This window comes from Copidosoma floridanum, unplaced genomic scaffold (genome assembly GCF_036245765.1).
Source record: "Copidosoma floridanum isolate Cflo_tuat_1 unplaced genomic scaffold, Cflo_Japanese_pri ptg000004l, whole genome shotgun sequence".
NCBI lineage: Eukaryota > Metazoa > Arthropoda > Insecta > Hymenoptera > Encyrtidae > Copidosoma > Copidosoma floridanum.
The window spans coordinates 14,027,225-14,049,434 of NW_028321881.1; the positions used below are offsets into that span (position 1 = coordinate 14,027,225).

At 29.8% G+C, this 22,210-nt stretch overlaps 1 protein-coding gene across 5 annotated transcripts in view; it reads left to right on the top strand.

Moving 5' to 3' along the window:
• The window catches only part of LOC106645306 (serine/threonine-protein kinase DCLK1), a 491,248-nt gene extending 474,302 nt beyond the window's left edge, over nt 1-16,946 (top strand). For 4 of the 5 annotated variants that reach the window (XM_089598004.1, XM_089598005.1, XM_089598008.1 and 1 more), the window contains one exon: nt 16,547-16,946. In XM_089598004.1, the coding sequence (XP_089454130.1) occupies nt 16,547-16,585 (39 nt within the window). In that variant the 3' untranslated portion in view covers nt 16,586-16,946. The remainder of the gene's footprint in view (nt 1-16,546) is intronic. The other variant, XM_089598014.1, reaches the window with a different exon arrangement.
• The last annotated feature ends 5,264 nt before the right edge of the window (nt 16,947-22,210 follow it).

A 22,210-nucleotide genomic window follows, 5' to 3' on the forward strand; every position in this document is an offset into this window, starting at 1 on the left:
AAACGTGTTGTCTTTACCAACACTATACATATCAAGCCGTTTTAAGGAGACATGTTTCCTCTTACTAAGAAGCCCTCGATATTGACCGTATATTTCAGGAAAGCCTGTGACACGTCAAAATACCGTATCACGATGTATTTGTATATCTTCCTATATTATACAGTTCTCTCGGTGGGGCATTCCCCACAACCCCCACAGACCCCCATTCAGCCCCCTTCCCACTGCTCCCACAAAGAAGATAAGAACCTGTCATTTTCTCACTTACTTTGACACATCGCAGTTTTTTCCGAAACCCCTTACAGCCACCCTCGTAATTATTTGTGACCCCTGACCGCCCTCCACACTACTTTTGGGAAATCTGACAGGGATCATACCGTCTTTCTCGATTTTGGTGTGTATACAGATGTCTTCGTATCATATATATATATATATATTAGTCTTTTATTTTTAATCTGCTTCATTACTAAATTACTTTAAGACAACACTTTCTTATCGCTTTGATGTATCTCATCGTCAAAAAAGTTTAAAGTTATTATTGATTTATAGGGGGTCATTGTGCAATGCGTAAATTACATTTAGTTTATCATTAATACAAACCATGAAAGTTTGGCATAAAGATGACTTATTTCGTGAGTCAACTCATGACTTAGGTCTATTCCTATTGTGTTTTATAATAATGTTGTAATTGGTACAATAGATTAACACAACATACATTCATGGGATGTATTATAAGGTAATAAATTTTGTCTATACATATAAGAATATTCAAATTATGTCGTTATTATTACGAACATTATTACTTCTAATCAAAAATTTCTTTCCAAACTGTATTTTTAAGACTTAAAATGTTTTCTCTATGAATGTACACGAATATTCTATTTTTATTTTTGCATCTCGAAAAATCACGTACAATTGACCATGAGAAAAAAGGTTTTTTCAAAAATGATTCCACATTATCAAAACTTTGACTTTGAGACTTGTTCATAGTCGTAGCAAATGCTATAACTAATGGGAATTGTTTTCTAAATAAAGTAAAAGGTAATGGTGAAGTATTTCCAGTATTTAATGTAATTCTTGAAATAAAAACCTTATTACCAATTTTTTCTCCCGTACTTATTTTGCCTTCTATGTTATACTTCAACAATTTAGTAACTCGCAATCATGTACCGTTACGTTAACCGTAAAATACATAATATACATAACATAAAAAATTTTCGAAACTATTTATATTACGTTATTACAAAACCGTAATATGTATAATATACAAAAATTTCGAATTAGCGCTACTATTGCACTTATTTTAAATTTCAGTTCATGAGGTGGCAAGCCTTCACGAATATTGTTAAACATTTCTACGGAAAAATTTATGTAAATGTTATCTGATTTATCAACACCTTTATAGGTTGCCTTATTAATGCTGTATGCTGAATACAGCATGTTAATCCTATGAAATTTCCTTCATTATTGTCAGTAGAAGATGTAGGATAGAGTACATGTCGACGGCTCTTACGAAGAACAACGGAACTCAGATTCTCCTGTTTAAAATAACACTGGAATTTCTGAGTTTCGTTGTTTTTCGTAACAGCCGTCGATATGATAGACAAAAATTTTTAACGAAAGCAGAAAATCTTACGTTGCTTCAATATTACTTATATGAAACTTGCTATCAACCAAATAGTAAATTTTTCAGTCCCATACTCTATGCTGGAAGATTAACGCAACAATTGTCTTAGCATACATATATTATGACGGAAAGCAATAGAGTAACATTATCAAGATAAAATGGTAATAATGCGAAAGTTTGGATGACCTGATTTTTTTATTATCCTTACATGTGACCCTAACTGGTCAGTAATAAAGCAAATTAAAAAAAAGCTTCCCTGAAGGTACAACTCCGAATAATATACCGGACACAACTGTTATATTATTTCATACAAAATTGAAATCAATTTAAGACGATAGAACTAAATACAACATTTTTGGAAAAGTTATCGCTTATGTTTCTACCATTAAATTTCAACAAAGAAGATAACCTCATTCCTATATTATTGTAACATTGCATATAAACAATTAAATGTTTTCTACTATGGACATAGATAAATATATTTCAGCGGAAATCCTGCTCGATTCACAAGTACAAAAATTAGTTATTAAATACAATGGTAAAGATAGACCACCATGTCTTACCAGTCATCAAAACATTTGAACAAAAAAGTTTCCAAAAAAGTTTACTAATGATACTATTTCTGCAAAAATGGATCCCCAAATCACGAAAGAAGTGACAATAGATCTGATAATCACATGTATAGAATCATAAATATTTATGAAAAATCTTTAGTTGATAATTCAATAGTAGTACTATACAATACATTTTTGTTAACCAAATTCAATTACCACAATAATGTTGAGTATTGTGCATCTATTTGAAGTATAAAGTACATTCTTTCTTATGTTCATAAAGGAGAAGATAAGCATAACGTAAAATAACGAAAACAAATACGAGTGATAAAAAAGTCGATACAGAAATTTGAATTGAAATATCAGAGTACGTAGATGGCCGCTAATTAAGCCCTATGGAAGCAGTATGGCAATTGCAAGAGCTCCCCCTGTGTAGACGTAGTCATTCTGTATTTAATTTACCAGTAATATTAAAAATAAACAAGAATTAGATTTTCATGAAAATAATATGTTAAAAGCTATAGAAAACTCTTAAACAGCATTAACGGCTTCGTTTGAATTAAATAAAATGGATGGTTTCGCAAAAAAATTAAATACGTAAATATTCCAGAATATGACTGTTTCAATTCGATGGTAAAAACTTGGGCTGGATGAAAAAGAGTTAGACGTAATTAAAAAATAGGTCAACTACGAATAGTGTCACCTAAGGACTGAGCGTTTTTTTTTTTTTTTTTTTTTAATTAATTTTAAATCGGGCGAGTGGAGCTGAATCTTTCGAAAGTTTGAAAACAGTTGATAACATACATTACAGTATGTTTACAGATACTGCTATTGCTGGAGTTTAAGTTGAACACGACTCTCAAATTTATAAAATATTTAAAGATGCTTGTAACGTTTTGCTGCCACATCAACTAAGAAAATTTTTCGCATGATGATAATCGAAATCTACAAATTTGAAGAAAAATTATGAAAAGATTACGCAATACCAGGACCAAATGAAACAGTAAAATCTGAAAATATTAAAGACAGTGAAACTGTAATTGATTAAGTAACAAGTTTTGAGAACTTATTTGTTAACCTAAATTGTGATAAAAAAATAATTTTTAATGAAATTATTAACACTGATTAAAAATTATATTTTATTGAAGGTCTAAAAGGTTCTGTTAAAACATTTTTATACAAAACATTTATTTTTTATTTTTTGTTTAAAAAGAAGGATGTATTTGTGTCTTGGACAGAAATTGCTTTACCTAAAGGAATGACAAATAATAAAACATTTTGATTACCATTAGATTTAAATATCATGAAAAGTTCTTTTTTAAAATACGAAGCTAATTTAAAAAAAATACGAGAAGTAAATGTAATTATTTGGGACGAAGCCTTCATGATCTTCAAAAAAGCTTTGAAAATAGTAGACAAAACTTGAAAAGATTTATGTGATGATAATATTCCATTTAATGGAAAATCATTTATTGTAGGAGGCGATTTTACACAAATACCTACATTGACAAAGCATAAGTGTAAAATTTTTATAATTAGTAAAACTATAAAGAATGCGTTTCTATGCAAACACTTTAAATTTATGAAATTGAAAAGTAATATGCGGTGTACAGATTTAAGATTTTCATTATTGTTAACGGACATTAGAAATGAAACAATAAAGTCATTTAAAAATTCATAAGGATGGAAAACTGATTGTAAACAAATTTACGGAGATGGTGTAAAAAGCTGCCTAAAAAAAGTAATTCTAATAACTCTAACGAACTTTCGTACATTTTAAATAATCAAGTTTTCAATTACATTAAAGGAAAACAACATACTTATTACAGCATAGATTAAGCAAAATATAAAGGTAGTGATAGCACTGATGAAAATTTAAACATAAATTTTTCTATAGAAACTCTAAAAAATATACATGAAGGATTACCGCCACATGTTATAAATTTAAAAGTAGATGCTATTGTTATGTTAATAAGAAACTTGAGTATATTCGATGGATTGTGCAATGGCACTAGACAACGTATAACAAAATTAATAAAATATAATTTAGAAGCAGAAATAATAACTCGTAAGAAATCTAGTAATTAAGTTTTTATTTTAAGAATCACATCAAATACCAGTAATAATTCATCTTTGGCGTTTATTATATACAGAAAACAGTTTTCGATAGTTCTAGCTTTTTCCATGACAATCAATAAATTGCAAAGTTGAAGTTTTGATGTTTTACGATTTTACTAGAAAAGAACTTTGTTTTCTCATGGTCAACTATACGTAGTGGTATTAAGATGTGACAATCCTGAGAATATATTTACATAAAATGATGTGGAGAATCAAGCAAACACTAAAAACATTGTATGGCAAGAAATTTTTGATCGTTTAGAATTTTATTATTTGTTTGCCAAAGTTTATTCCTTATAATTTTTTATTTTTCTCTAAGAAATTTAGTTTTCCAAATATACGAGGTGTGTTCAAAAGAACGAGAATTTTCGTTTTATGAAAAAAAAATTTATTTATTCGTCAATATCTATTTTGTCCCCTTCTAAATAATCCCCTTCGGATATAATACACTTGTGCCAACGCTTTTTTAAATACTCGAAAGACTTTTGAACCTCGATCTTTGTAATAGCTTTTAGCTCTTTCAGCGATTCGCTGTTAATGTCATTTGTGCTTGTAAAACGATGGTCTTTTAATGTTTTCTTTATTTTTGGAAATAGAAAAAGTCACAAGGAGCCATATCCGGCGAATATAGAGGCTGAGGCCTCGTTACAGTTTTGTTTTTGGCCAAAAATTCACGAACAAGCAATGAAGTGTAAGCAGGTGCATTATCGTGGTGCAAAAGCCATGAATTGTTTTGCCACGAATCCGGGCGTTTTTTTTCTGATCGCTTCACGCAAACGGCGTTGAACTTATAAGTAGTACTTCTAATTGATTGTTTTACCTTCTGGCAAGAATTTTTGATGCACTATGCCACTTTTTTCACGTTTTCATCGGTTGTTGATGTGCTTAGGCGTCTGGGTCGTTCGTTATCTTCAACGTTTTTGCGGCCATCTTGGGAACACTCATACCACTCGTAAATCCTTTCTTTACTCATAGCAGACTTATAATATGCCTTTGTTAACATTTTACAAACTTCACTACACTTTATTTTATTTTTCACGCAAAATTGAATACAAAGTCTTTGATCCACTTTTTTTCACAAACGAAAATCGCTGAGCTCGAAAAACCCGTCTAACGTTAGCAGCTGCCACTTAAAAAGTAAGCAATGAATATTGTTGAAAATTTTATTGTACTTCAGGGGCATGTGTACCAACATAATAATAAAAAATTTTATACATGTGGACTCTCCAAACCCGCGAAATTTAAACATTCTCGTTACTTTTTTAACAAATAAAAACACTAAAAAACGTATATCAAGACACTGTATTACTAAATTCTCAGCTTAAAAATAAAATAGAAATGCTCGCATTACAAAATTTTTCATGCATATTATAACTTTGACGTTTATCTTGAAAATCTGGAATTTTAGTAAGAAATTCATTTCACAAAATTGAAGAACAGGACAGCCTTTGATTTCGTACTAAAAATGTTATAATTACGAAAATTGTCGTATGTTTTTAAACGCTGATTTCAAATTCATAAAAATTTTATACTTTTATTTTTTGTGCCAAACACAATATCGCTGCTATGTTATAATAATATTAAATATTGTTTACTAAATATTTCTATTCATACGATTAACAGATATGTACACTTTTTTTTTACACAAAAGCTTTTATAATAAAATTTCCGTCTCCGAATACTTTAACTCCAAACATAAGTTGTATTTATCATATAATACAATTCTGTAATATGAAACTATATGTTGTATGTATGTTTGCAGTATATTGGAATATTAAAAATATCATTAGGAGAAGTAAAGAAACTGAGTAGCAATTTATAATAATAATAATAATTATAATAATAATAATAATAATAATAATAATAATAATAATAATAATAATAATAATAATAATAATAATAATAACAATGATGTTTACAACAGCATTATTAACAACAACAAAAACAACAACAGTCATAATATTAGTAATAATAATAGTAATAGTTATAACAATAACAATAACAATAAGAACAATAATAATAATTTTGAAATTCTTATTTTGTGTGAATAATTTCAAAAATGTGTCCTCGGGCAAGCAAGCGTAAGTGATTAGCAACCTCACTATTTTTAGTATAGTAAATCAACAAAATACATCCTTGAGCAAGAAAGTATAGGCAATTAGGGACCGTACTGTTTTTCAGTTAAATTAGTTAACAAAATGTATTTTCGAGCCAGCAAGCATCAGTGATTAGCAACCTAATGGTTTTTTTAATATTCTCTATTAATGAAAATGCCTTTTGGAAGAAAAGCATCGGCAATGAGCCACCGAACTATTTTTGAGTACTGTAAGTTGATGAAATGTACCCTCGGGCGAGCAAACTTTAGTAAATAGCTTGTATATAGTAAATAACTTGACATAAAAGTATGTGTTTATTCATGTGTAAGTTGATTGTTAGGAAAGCAAGCATCGATAATAAGCAACTAAACTCTTGCTTGGTATTGTTTCTCTAAAAAGACAATTGGAGACTGTCACTGTAAACCTATTGCATAGCATTTTTTATTAACTTATGCAATTATAATTATTTATTTTTTTTTTTTTTATGCAGTATTTTTTTTTCTTTGTTATTAATTCAAGTTTTTTCTTTGATATTAGTTCAAGTTACACTTTTTGAGCGTGGTGACTGACAAGAAAAGTTTTCGCAGCTCGCAAAACAGTCAAAGATGGTCAATTTTAACCGCCAGAGAGAACGATCGATTAATATTTGATACATCACTATTACAAAAATAAGAAAATCGGAAGATCTAATATCATTAAAGATTTATTGTAAAAAATATGATTGAATGTTTCAAATCTGTTTTTTTTGCCTTATCAGTAACATAGAAATTGAATAGTTACACAAATTGAAGATGTCACACTTGTACGTAGTTTAATTTAAAAAATAACTATAATAAATTAGAATAAAAATAATAATAAGTTAATTTTATGAAATATTACTGCACATTATAACACTAATAATTTCGATAGTTAACCTGAAATATAAGTATACTTACCTGTATATTTGGAACCATTAAATCTTATGGTACCAAATATACAAGTGATTATACTTATATTTTCAATAGTTACATTTTTAAAGTATACTTAAATTTTTGCGCATTCTCTTTTGCCGCGTATATCAGTTGACCATGCAATTTAATTTTTTTCTGCGGAGAAATATTATTAGCCACAAAGACGTTTGGATGAAATAATTCTTACTCACTGTGTTATAAAAACTTAAAGCAAATTAATGTTTACAATGATATAAAAATGTTTTTTAAATTATAATGTATAATACTCAAACGGAATATTAATTAACAATTGATTAATTAATTAATTATCAGCGTGAATATTAATATTCCAATTGATCATGTTACGGGACTATCAAATTAATCACGTTTATATTCTATTTATGAGGGTTTCTATTTTTTAATCTCGTGCCGCCCGATTTTAGCGCACCACCTACTTAGCGATGCCTGGCGTTAGTTTCAGTGATGATAAGCTGACATGGTCACGTTTAGTTTTTTTCCGTGGTCGAGAACACTATTGACTGTGTTGTACATACACGGACGGAAAAATCATGGAACAAACGCATAGTGGCGATGGAAGTGCCCCCCCTTTTTTGAACCTATACGATTGGCTCATGACGTGTGTGCTTTCAACTCATGAAAGCTATATCCCACAAGCATTAGTGCTAACCACAGAGCAAACGCATGAAGGTACTGGCTTTTTTTTATCGTGCCTAGTGTATAGTGTACTATGCGTAGCTATAGTGCGTAGCAAACTAGAAGTGTATACGTACCTATACTGACTGCTATAGGACGGTATTTCCTCTCTCCCGAAAACGCATAGGCACGATAAAAAAAAGCCAGTGCCTTCATGCGTTTGCTCTGTGGTTAGCGCTTATGCTTGTGGGCTATAGCTTTCATGCGTTAAAAGCACACACGTCATGAGCCAATCGCATACCACCATGCGTTTACTCCATGATTTTTCCCTCCGTGTAGGTACACCTATGTATACATATATACCTATATGTATACTTATGGGGCGCACATGCGGTGAGGGTGGAATTATAAAGATACGATAGATCCTTATACACCTATATAATTTCTCGCAAACAGCTGCTTACGTATTCATCCGATGTCGGAGCAGCTCGTCTCGATCCCAAACGCTCGGCCAAGCTACATGGTAGGCGAAGTGGGGGGTGTTAGGTTTTTTTTTGTTATTTCTTGATTAGGTCGCCACGCTCAAAGCCCGTGATAAAAGCTATTCAATAAATTAATAAACTCTTGTGTTGTTTATCACCAATGCCTTCCTACCCAAGCATATGTTTTATAAATTTTACTAAAAAACTGTTGAATTGTTAATAACCGATGCTTTGCTTACCTATGGACTCATTTTATTAATTAACAATACTTAATAATAGTTGTGTTTCTAATTACTGATACTTGCTCTGCTAAGAAAACGTTTTATTAATAAACAAGTGGCTAAATTTATGCACTTATTTGTACATGTGAGGGACGACTAGTATACGAAGTACCAGATCAAAAAGTACTTTTTAAATAACAGAATTTAATTTTGATATTATTTATTTGTAATATCCAACTAAGTTTTGAAATTAATATGCCAATAAAGTTTCTAATTGAATGATTTTCAGCGATTTTGAGACATTTTCCGATATTCAGTAAAGAACAGACAGATGGAATCAGTAAATACTAACGAGTGTATTTTGAGACCTACAATTTTTGTGTTGAACATTCAATCTACAAATTTAATAAAAAAAATTAGATGGCATAAAATAATTTTTTCGTCATATTTTAATAACTTTTACTGATTAAACCGTTACAGAAAAGTTTTTTTATGAATCAGCTCTACAACTTTTATATTCAATACAATCACATAGTAAAGAGTTTCTGAGTTTGGTTCTTTAGTTGTCAAACATTCTACATAAAAGAAAATGGTTGACGAACTTGTGGATGCTAGGTTATGTTTTTGTAAAAATAGGATTATCTGACGTTACTGACCTTCACGAAGAGTTGCTTTATTTACGAATAAAACAATAATAAAAGGAATGAATTAAACAAATACTACGAACAGTGCGAACCATACAATAGTAATCGAACACACCCATTTTCCCTATAGTCCTGTACGTGGTTAGTATACTCGGTAAGTTTCCTTAGTCTCTTGTGAGAGCTACGTATCGCTACGCATGAATTTGTATAACTTTACGTACCCTTTCATTGATTTGCTAAACAATATATTATAAATTCATCATTACGTACAGCTGCAGAAGAATTTGAAATATTCATACGCATCCTTGCGTAAAAACACACATGTAAAAATAAAAGTCGCATCAACTGGTTGTAAGTATTTTCTCACGGATTTCATACTATATTTTTATATTAACTTTATCCAGGATCACGAGAAAATGCGTGAGTGTAGTAGTAGGCTTCTACGTGCAAAAATATTTCGAGTAGCTAGAGCTCAATTTTAAATCAAAACTCTCAGCTTTATAGGCAATGTATGGAGCTACTAAGCATTAAAATTAAAGCAGTGTAGATAAGAACACATGCGAGCTCTATGTATGGTGTGCACGTGTACTGTAGCATCTTTGTGTACACTTATCAGAATCCTTATGTGAGAAATAAGGACGTACTAAACACAGATCTCACTCGTAATGATCTCACTCTATCAAAATCACCTAGACGTTTTTATCCACTATTTATATCTTATCCAAATTCGTCTATCTCATATCCATATTCTTCTTTTGCAGTACATGCTACTGATCTGTACCCATCATCACCATTGTCTGCCGGACCACCTGTTTATGTGTATCCATCTTCATTGCTTTCAGTCAGATCATCCATTCATCCTTAATCTTTTGCAGCAATGTTAACAGCACCTGCACATTCTTCTGTATCATATTCTGCATCAGCTTCTCATTTTTATCCGTGTTCTTTTTTCAAGAGTTTGAAGGATAACTTGTACCAGCCCCCTTATGCCTTCTGTAAGACTGACCCCTTAACCATTTCTGATTTCATCACCATTAGCGTAATCATTAATATACTCTTATCTACCTTCATTATCTCTTGTAGCACTACATGCTTACTTTTATCCATTTCAATTGTATTCTGTAGCATCATCAACTATTTCTTTACCTGCAATTCAGACTGATTTAATCGAAGATAGTCGAAATCTGTTACCACATTTTTCAATAATCTCAACAAATTGTCAAGCAGTTTCAAGTATATCTTACCCACTTACAAAATCATGCACTCCATCAATTTCTGTCAAGCCAATTTCAGATGTTACCACCTAAAATGAAAGAAACTCCGTATTCGGTACGAATTATAATGTTTTAAGTTTTCAAGTAAACACCAATTCTATTAAAAATTTGTAAGTGGCGTCTATCTGTGTGACAGTTTCTTCATTCAACGATAGTGTAAATGGTTGCACACTCATGTAAACACTCAATGTACCTATCTCTGAAAACATTCTTCCCTGAGCCACTAATTTTGATCATAATTCAATACCTAATTCTAATCAACTAAAAAAGTAGACGATTATTTTATAATCGGATTTGATCCACACAACTTTGTTCTCTTCAATTGATGTAGCTTATATTTTATAAATTATCAACTATTTCTTATTAATCACTGTAGGATTAATAATTTTTACTTGATTGTGCAAAAGAAGTTCTATCAATCCATGGAAATAGATGGCCGAATAATTTAAAATATAAGAGGTTAAAATGTGAAGGTGCATATTTTTAAATGCAATTGTCATTATTTTTTTTCATGAGATCCCAAAAACAAAAAGAGCGTACTTAAAAATGCTTAACGCATACCCTATGTATGTTGAATTTTTAGCTTATGAGGCCTTTCCTTTTATGGGTTCTGAATCTGAATATTTAAATTAAAAAAATTAGTTTGTTCTTAAAATAAGTTTATTACCTAACGTTCATATTTATACTTTTCATATAACCATGGAACATGAGTTAGAATTCGACCTGATAATTTTCAGGCTTATCTGGACATGCATAAATGTCCATAATTTTAAAATTAGACCATGTCATGACACTAACGTTATAGTTCAAATGATATCAATTACTAATTTAGTAACAACAGAATTGAATAAAAACAGTGAAGTACATCTTATGATGCTTAAAAATAAACTATGAGCTGCGTTAATTGTAATACTTATGTTCCAAATGCCCATACGTCCACAATAAAAATTTTAGGGAGTTTATGCACTAAAAATCCAGGTGGACTTTTTCTCATTGTATGCTTTGGATGACTAAAGTTTGTATATCTTTGCTAATAGTTTGTATATATTTGGATCATTTATAAATCTCTTTGCAATGTATGATTTTTAGAACTGAGAGTGTACAAACATTTGCATTTTCTGATTAATATTGATACCATGGCCTTAAAAAATCTAATATTCAAAGTAGGCTTCTCTTCGAGGATAAACTATGCAGATCCAAGAATACACTATTATTTCTTTAAAATCCAGAGTTTTATGGTAAAAAAGTCCCCGATTTCTAAGATTCTGTTTCAGCACAGATAATTTAAATCTTGTACATAAAACAGACTAAGAGTCCATAATGGTGTATCTATTTCTGCAAAATTATTTATTGAAAGTACAAACATAAGAAAAAAAAATTATAATCAAAATACATACACATGTATGTTTGTGGAATGTGTATGCAAAATTTAATTAACATGGTAAAAAGTTATGGTTAAGCAGTCAAACAGCCAAGAAATTAAAACATTATCATCAGGCAAGTAATAAAATATGTAAAAAATTTCATTCACAAAGTTTAAACTAAATCGTTCTCGAATTAATACATTCTAAATAGAATTTAGTATTAAGTATTCAAGCGATTCCTCACAAACCTCTCTACCACTCCTTACAGCAAAATCAGTGTTAGTACTGTAATTTAATGCAGAGCAATTACGTAGAACTTCAGAAAAAAGAGTACATAAATGTGCCATCTGTCCAAAGGTATTTTCGACAACAACTCTAGCTTAAGATAATCGAGCATTAAATATCGTCCGAACTGCAGACAAATAAAGCCTTAGAAAAAGTTCCATTAAGTTTTCCACGAGAAGATATTCTTTATCTGCAATAAAAAAAATACAGCAAAATAATACCCGCGTAAGGCAATTAACTTTCATGAGGAATTTTTAATAACTTAGCTTGCAAAACTATGTACAGTTTTGAAGCTTTATAAGTACCTCCATCACTGTGATAACTTGAATTACCAACATAAATAAACAAGTCTTTGTAATCAGGTCCAACAACTACTTAGAGTACAATAAAAAAGAAATTTTTATGATTGTAATTAAGTGATCCTGAATTTACGAGATATTTTTGCACTCTCACTTGACGACCATCTAATGCGCTTAAGCAGTTGGAAAAGCTCCAACTGTCATAAAAAAGTTCAGAAACTTTTGACAGTTAAGTCTCATTCAGGGTAGCCATGGGTAAAGGTTAACATGTGTTCTGTATAATATGTATGCACTATAAGTTCATTTGCTTCACTCTTGAGACACTCATTCAAAAAGAAAATAATAAGTGTTGATAAGGTGCGCCTGTTACTGGAAGCCTATAGAAAAATTTATGCAAGTAAAATTGTTAGTTAATTGTCTGCACTAATCATCATATGTTACTAAATTCTTACTTAAAAAAACTTTCACACAATGTTAATGAATTACTACATGGGTAATTGATTATTATTCTTGTCATGCAATGCAAAATAAAAAAAAAAGTAAAAAAAAAATAACGAAATTTATTGACCTTAAAGTAAGAACCAATCTTTTCTTTAAGAAAGTAGATTGACTAATCAAATTACACCGATACTTATCCATAGAAGGTTAAACTTTTCGTAAAATGTAATAACAAAAGTTGAAATCTCTATCGTAAGATATTCTTTAAACTAAGCAGCATAATTCCTGAAGATAGGAAAAAGCTGTAAGTATTTACCTGCAGATTTTTTTTCTTTATTTATTTCGTATGTTTGTATTCGTTTCGTTATCTAAGCAGCCACTTAAATAATGCAATGCAAGAAATAGAAATTAACGCTAATGGGCCAAACTGTGTTAGTTAACAATAACATAAAAATTTTACATCAAAAAGGAACTACAATGAATTAAAAAAACTTATGAAAGCCTATTAAACAAAGCAAGAGTGGTCAATAGCGAGTTTTCATTTTCCGACTGTCCTGCGATGTTTGAATATCTGTATTTGCAATAAGGACATATATATATATATATATATATATATATATATGTGTGCCTAAGCCTGCCCTTAAATACTCCTGCCGGCGATTTAGGGTGCCTGTACATGGGAAAACTGCAGTCTGGAGAATGCCAGCCAAAGCTTCGGCGGGCGACTTAATTCAAATTATTAAAGATCAATATTTTTTTTTGCATTCAGTACAGTAGATACCTTGTTAGCAATAAAACGAGACTTCGAAGTCGTATTTTAATCTCAAAAACTAATTTTGGTAAAGAGTTATAAAAAATTTCGAGTAAGTACAACAAAAACCACTAAGGAGCAAGCATTATGCAAAACATAATTTACTTCAAAATGATCAAGCCGTAAAGTTAAAAAAAAAAAAACAGTTTTATTAGTGATTAATTTCTTAAAATTTCAGTTCGTACTATTGAATATGAACGTATGAATATCAGTAAACTAAAGTACAGCTATTTGTTTTAATGATTACTTGCCAATTTTTTTTATTATCTTATGATTTTTTCTAAAATTTGTTTCCACGGATAATTAGACGTGTATCTCCAATGAATCGAATAATTTTTACTACTTTTATTGATCTCATTATTTTGTAAAAGCAAATCTTCATAAAAAAGTTGTTCACTTCGATCAAGCAAAAGAAACTGTTTCATAATAAATTTTGTCAGGGTCTGTTAAAAACAATGCTTCCAGTTATTATTTTGTATTACAACATTATTACATTTGAACCATTAAATAATGGTATACTTACAAAAATCTCAAACTTACATTACAGTATTTTTGTTAAAAAGCAGTTTTTTATGAGATATGTAAAATATAACTATGTGGTCATATTATACCTGAATTCTTGTATTATTCGTCATATTTAAACTACTTGCCACCTTCATTTGCCGTTTACTTTCTATTCCAAGTATAATACTATTTTAACTTGAGTTTTTTAGGGAGGAATGTTGTACATAATGTACCACGTTTACTTTTAGTAATACGTTTTTGGGCACAATGGCATTAAAGAGTGGTGAGTGGGGACGTGGTGAGCCACATAAAAATTGTGTGGCAATTTTTTGGAGGGTAAGGCTTAAAAGTTTTTTATTAGAAAAAAAATAATACGTTCTTCGTTTTCTGTAGAGGGAGCATGGGAGAATATGGGGAAGTGAAGAGACCATGGAAAGCTACATACAAAACTCTAAGAAGTAAAAAGAACGCGATAGGCTGCATACTTAAAATCTCAAAAAGACAAAATCAGCATATGAGCACGTTCGCGCGTTACTCATTTTTTTAGTAGAATGCACTCTATTCCACCCGCTCAAAAACAATGGAAAAATAGTAAAAAAAAAAAAAAATAATAATAATAATAATAATATAAAGACATAAATCGACAGATTTTAACCTCCTTTTTCCAGTGGTGCCTGTTTCAGCTAAAAAAAATTTTTAACTCAGGAAATACAACCTTTCTAATGTAACTTTAATTTCTAAAGAAAAGTTTTATGGTGAACAATAATCAAGCTGTTGGAATTTACAGCTGAAAATCTGTAGATTTAGGTATTTTAAATGTTTTTTTAGCTTGTTTACTTCGCCTACTAGCAAGAATAAAATAGTGCATCACTTAGCAGCCACAGCGGTGAGTGCGTGCCGTGTGTGCGGCAGCGCGGGACCATGCGCCGCGGTCCTTGTTTACTTACTGTTCATACATCTTTTGCTCTCCCACTTTTAAAATTGGAGGAGGTGCAGCTTATGAGTTGCTCTTTTAAATGGTATTTAAAAAAAAAATGAAAAAAAAGAAAAAAAAACGTACTTTAAGATAAAGTAACCTTAAAATATAACTGCATTTTTTACGATTGAAAATTTTTTTTTTACGATACCACTAGAAATAGCCCTGTTAAATTATGTCTTTATATTTTTTTTCTTTTTTTCCCATCGCTTTTGAGCGAGTTGAGTAGAGCGCGTTCTACTGAAAAAATGCACTGCGCGCCCTGGGTTGCAGGTTCCGCATTGACTTGCTCATATTTATATCGTTACTCTATTTTTATACGCCACCTTAGAAAAAAACTTGGTTTTAAGCTCGTTATTATCTACTTTCATGCTGTTATTAAATTTCAGTACGAAAGTAAACAGTACTAAAACTAAATGTTTTAATATTTACGTAAAGTAATGTAGTGCAGGCATCGTCAAATTTCCATTTGGACAACTTTCTTATTGTATGTAGTTTTTGTTTGCTTTACGTTAAAATTTGAACTTCATCATGCTTCACATACTTTTGAAATGAAACAACTATAAATTTAAATAAATGCAAGGTGTACAAATATTTTTTCATTTTAGGTAAAGCACAAAATTGATTCGACTTTGTGAAGTAGTATATTGTCCTATAAATTTTAACCAGTTGTAATAGCGCAGGTGCTAAAGTTGCAGTACTTGTAGTTCTGCATGCCTGACAATTTGGCTTATTAGGTTTTAGTTGCGGTCTTTTTTTCATTAGCTTGTGTATTTGGGAATCTTTCTTTTTATGTGCGTATTCCAACCGCGATGTGATGATTTAAAATCTGATTTAAGACCATTTTTTACCATACCAATGAGAATGACATATGCATGTAGTAGATAAACATGCATAGTATCACAGCATTGGAGAGCCTATTTTGTATGGTGCTTAAAAGTGGCTGTAATATACGCATAAAAAAAGATTTCTACATAAAGTAGTTTTTAAGAAATATACATACTGGTTCAATTTCATCAAAAACTTTTTTCACTTACCACCTTATTCTTCAGGATTTAGTTAAAAATAAAGTTTGTTAAAAGAAATAGAACATCATTCGTAATAATAATTGAAAAAATTATTATAATAACATTTTATATCATAAGGAGATAATTAATGTAAAAATTAGTTTTTCAGGTTGATATGTCAATAAATAAGTACAATTAGTTATCACCTTTTTTTTAATTTTTCAACGTATTAGGGATTGTGAATAATGATTTTATTTTATTTTCAGGAAGCTCATTTACAGAAGCAAAATTCTTTTTCGAGATAACAGAAAATTAGTTCATCCGACTGTCCTAGCCAGTCGTATGGAACTAGAAAATCTTCTGAGTAAAGTTATTATGTATGTGAATTGTATAAATTCTTTAATTTATGAGCTTTGCAGCAAAAAAAAGCTTGTGTGTCAATAGTTGTCATAGTACTAAGAATCTTATAAAAGTCATGTCTTAAAATATTTTCCACGAAGTTGTTGAATCAAAATGAAAACTCAATAAATTATCCTATTTTTTGTAAAAATAGGTATGACTACATCGATTTGGTGCTTAGTGTAATTTTTACTATTTTCATGTAGAAATCAAACGACTAATGTAAGACTATTATTTTACGGTGGTTATTCACACAGTAATAAGGTTCAGGTAACATTGTTACTATTATTTCATTTTAAAATGTTTTTGAATAAATGCAAATTTTTCTGTAAGACTTGAAGATATTTGCATATTGCATCTGTAGAATTATTTAGTTATTGTTTATGTAATAAAAAATAAAGAATAATTAATAAGTCAGATTAAAAAACATCTGTTTTGTTATTAAAAATCTATTTCAAGGAATAAGATACATCATAGATTGATTAAACAGTTTCACAATCCCTTCTAGTTCCTTATTTGTACATCCATGCCAAATCACTTTGCTCTTATTAGCGTCACTATATTGTGCAACTAAAAGAGAAGCAATAAATTTTACATTATTTTTACTTAACCTTGTGATTCAGTCATTCAAAATTATGAATAGTATGATTTTTACGTAGACGTTCGATTTTATTTTAAATTGAATGTCATTAGTAAAATAATATCAGAAATTTAATGGAAAATGATTATAATGCTTGTTGATACTTAAAATATTTAATGTAATTGTGCTAGGTAAATAAGCAGTTTTTGTCTGTCACATTTATTTTCCGTCTATACTTTGCATCTCCTGCATTCAAACAGCTCTGTACGACCATTAGGTGAGATCTTATTTAAAGTTTTAGATAACTATTCATGCCAAAATCTCACTTTAGATCACAGCTCAGATATTTAAAAGAGTATTTTTAAAAAAAAAAGTAAAAGTCCAGTTTTAAAGTTGCTCCGTTGGTGTTACAAATGAAATGGTAAACACATGGAAAAACACATCTTTAACAGTGTTTTACACCTATTCTTAAAAAATGAAATAAATTTTACAAATTCTCAAGTGCAATTTCATCTGAAAGCTCATTCGAAAAAGTACCTGAGAATTTCGGAAATTTATGTCACTTAAAAAAAACTGACATAAAACACGTCTTAAGATGTATTTTTCTTTTTCGATGTACTATCCTAATGGAACTACCAATGGGGCAAACTTTTATACTGTGAAATTAATTTTTTTTTTTTTTTTTTTTTTTTTAAGTAAGAATACTTTTTGAGGAATCCAGCTGATATCGCATGTGAGTTTTTAGCATGAGATAGTTACCTAAGATCTAAGGTGACCTTCTTTAAATTTTCGAATTTTATGCTGGTTGTTTGCTTGAACTCCCGACTGATTATATTTTTTTTTTACACTCTCTGTAACTTTTGGTATCAACTTTCACGCTGCGATCACACTGGATGCTGCACTCTTATCTTTGGACTGACCTCGCTTTCAGCATACTAGAGATAGTGTCACTACATGTGTCAATTTCATATCACCTTAAATATACACCTTACAGCGTATGTCTATTTTTACGCTTAGAAATAACTCTTACTAATAACACTTAAAATTTGATCCACTACATGATTTGCAGATACAACTTAACCTTTAACTGTACAATTAAAAATAAAAAAACACTTTGACTGCACCAATTCACAAAATTACTAAGGAGCCTCTCATGCTTACAACTTCTCGCCCCCGTGGCCAGTAACCAAGTCCGCGTACTCATTTTTATCTACTTCCAAAGTACACGTCTCTCTGAGAGTAGCTAGTTACTTAGTCTTAAAATTTATGACATAGAAACAACTTCTTTTGTGGTGGCCATGTATTGGGGTATTCAACTTACTAAGTAAATTAATTTTATCATTCTAATATCGTAATCTACGAAAAAAATATTCCTCTTATCACATGTTTTAATATGGTGTTATTGTTACCACATAAAAATTGGTTACATACTCCTGTGATACGCATATATATATCTGCGGGAAATCAGTGAACTTCGACAACAGTCAGGTCAATTTCCTTTGTGGTGCATGACTCTTTTACGTATCTAGATCTCGTACAAATGAAATTATGTAAAAAGAAACTCAACAAAGTGCTTCTTATAACCTAGATTTTTTATTTTTGTCATCTAATATACGCACATGATGACACCGTTTTGTCAATAACAAGTTAGAATTATTCGTATTTGTCATATTTAAAGTGAAATTTTGAAGCATGTAAAAATTGAATAAAACTTGATAAAACGTGAGAAATAATGACTGGACATTTAAAAGCACGTTCTGTACTATCCGTATTTATCTAGTGCCTAATAGTCACCTCTAAAAGTACGAAATCTACTAGAGAGATCTTTTATTCACCATTTTTTTTCGCTATCAAGTTACAAGGTCAGGTATACACAGATATTTTCTATAAGGTCCCTTAACTTTTTTACTTTGGACTGACCGACCAAGATTATTTTCATATGTTTTTTTTTTTTTTGTTGAGCACGGTTTTTGTTAGCGCATCACTATCGAAGTGGTCAATGTTTTATTACTGCTAAATTACTATTTATTACCAAATCCTCATTGTTTTCGAGAAAAAAAGTTTGGAATAATTGTAAGATTATGAGTCATGTTATGAAAAATTTCTCACTGGCTTAGTTTATTACTTTTTTCATCCCTTTAGTGGAACTACAACTTCCTCCTCAGTTATCTTCAAACAAAAATGCCAAATTCATCCTCAAGTAAAAAACATTTTCCATTGCTCATTGGAAAAGTATTTTGCTATCCTCTGCATGTCAAAATAATTTTTCATGGATGCTCATTTTACCTGAGAGGTTTTGTTGCACTTTCTCTTTTCGAAATCAAGAAAAATGTTGAATTTTTACCGAGGTTATGAAAACACTCATGTGATAATGTCATACTTGTATCCTGTAATGTATCTACAAAATGTCAGTTGAATGAATGTTAAAGTGATAAGTAGAATTAAAACTGTAATAAATCTTAAACTTATTACATAATGCATAATGTAAAACTATAATATTTAAGAGTCCATGTTTCACATAGCAGCACTACTTTTACAGTGAGGTCCAAGCTGAATATCAAGCTAACTTAAGTACATATTGCTTCTAGTACCTCAAATTTCATGACAAAGAATAAGTTAACAGAAAAGCAAATATTGCATAGAATATTAGGTCACGTAAATTTTAATTATTTGAAAACAATTTGTGATAAGCAAATGGTTTACCTAGCTTGTTGGTTTAACTAGAAAATTAGAAACTGATTATTTAAAATGTGGAATTTACTTGGGAAATAAAATGCATAATTTACTATTTATTAATGACAGATCAAGGGCCAAAGATATTTTAGAAATTATACATGCCGATTTACATAGATATCATGGAACTAATGGTTGGAACGGCGAAAAATATTTTCTAAGTTTTATTGATGATTACAGTAAAGTAGTTAAAGTGTATTGTATTTAGTCGAAAGATCAAGTATGTAATTGTTTTGTTGACTATGTAAATTTAATTAAAAGTAAGACAGGAAAAAAAAAATACTAAAATGTAATAATGGAAAGGAATATATAAATAAGGATGTAAGTAATTTTGCAAGCAAAATAGGTATATCTATTAAACCGTGTCCACTTTATGTACATGAATTAAATGGAATAGCAGAAAAATATAACAGGGATATTCACGACGGTTCATGATAGATTTTGGCCAGAAATAGTTAAAACAGTAGTTTACTTGAAAAATAGAATTATGAATAATACTGTTGAAAAGAATCTTTTAAAATTATGTTTAAGATAAAGCCTAAAAAAAAATTTTTCTTAATTTATGGAAATAGAATTTTTGTGTTAAGATCAGAGGAAAAAATAAATTTAAAATGGGAAAAAAGCAGATTTAGGAATTTTGTTAGGTTATAAAAATGTTGGTTATAGAGTTCTGATAAATAGTAAAGAAAGTAGTTGTAAGATACGTTGATATTATCGAGGATGGTGTAAATTATATTGGTTTAAAATTAGAAAATGACAGTTAAAACTAGTTTAAAGGAAAAAAATGTCGAAAACAAAAATGGCGATTTAAATAAAAATGGCAATGATGAAAATAAAAATTTTAATTTACGACATTCAACTAGGGAAAAAGAAGAGCCTGATAGGATAGGTACAGAGATACAAATTTCGTGTATAGTAATATTATTTATGTAAATTTTGCTAATGGTGAAACACCTGTTTCTTATAATGATGCAATAAATAGTAATAAGTCTGAAACTTGGAAATAGGTGATAAACAGAGAAATAGATTGTTTAAACAAAAATAAAACTGGGATTTCTGTAAATAAACTGAATTTATGAAACGATATTTTTTACTATATTCATTTTAATTTGCCCATAAACATCAAATCTGTGCATAATAATACCAATTTTTGCTGTTTTTAAAGAATGACCAGCACCTACTTTTACATTTATAGGTTCTTGTAATTTAACAGATTCATAAAAATATCATCCAAAATATGGATCAAGGTAAAAGTAAATAATAATGTCGCATGTCACAGTACCTGCATAGTTGCATGTATTATATGTTTGCAGAAAAAAGTTACCAAGAGGCGACAGCGCCACCTGCAATTAGTAAAGAGTACTACTGAAAGGACGCGTTTTTTCAATTTAAAAAATGTAAACGTTTCATTTTTCAATTTTGGAATAAACTATAAGTTTACAATTGTTTGGGCAGAATCTATTTATAAAATAATCTTCCAGGTAGGTGTAAAATAATAATGCTAGATAGTTGTTGTGTAGGAAAAATTCAAAATAAAAATTTAGTTTCGATGAAAAAACTTGATTACTACGTTTACACAACGTTTAAAATTAAGTTTTTTCACGTAAGTCCCAACGCAAATCCTAACTTGTTCTTATGGTTTTTTCAGTAAAATTTCTTATTCTTTCTGACAGTGAATACGGACGTTTGATAACATTATGAAATATTACCGAAAAATGTTTTTTCAAAAAAAAATCTTTTTTTGTACAGTAGCTATACAGATGAAACAAAATAAATAATGCTAATCTTATGAGCTGGAAATTTTACCAGGATACATTGTTTTAAAATTTTTTTTTTATATTACCATATCTACAAGAAAATGTTTTTAAAAAATGTACATTTCACAGAATATCTCATAATAATGACAGTACTTTATATTTCTGAATTAAAATTGGTGGATTAACTTAATAGACGGTAGGAAATATGTGGTTTAATTTTGAGCCAATTCTAAGGCATCCACTCAAAGTTACTTACAGAACATTTTGATTTTACCTGTATAGATAAATATAAAGTGTCAATTCTTGTACCAACATTTTAATTCTTAATGTTTTTATATTAATTCATTGTAAAACTTGCAATTATGTAAATCATATAAAAAAATTGTAATTTAGATTGTCCCTGCCTACCGTTCTGGTTATAAACATTGATTAGCAAACAGATTAGACTAGAGTAAGGGCCA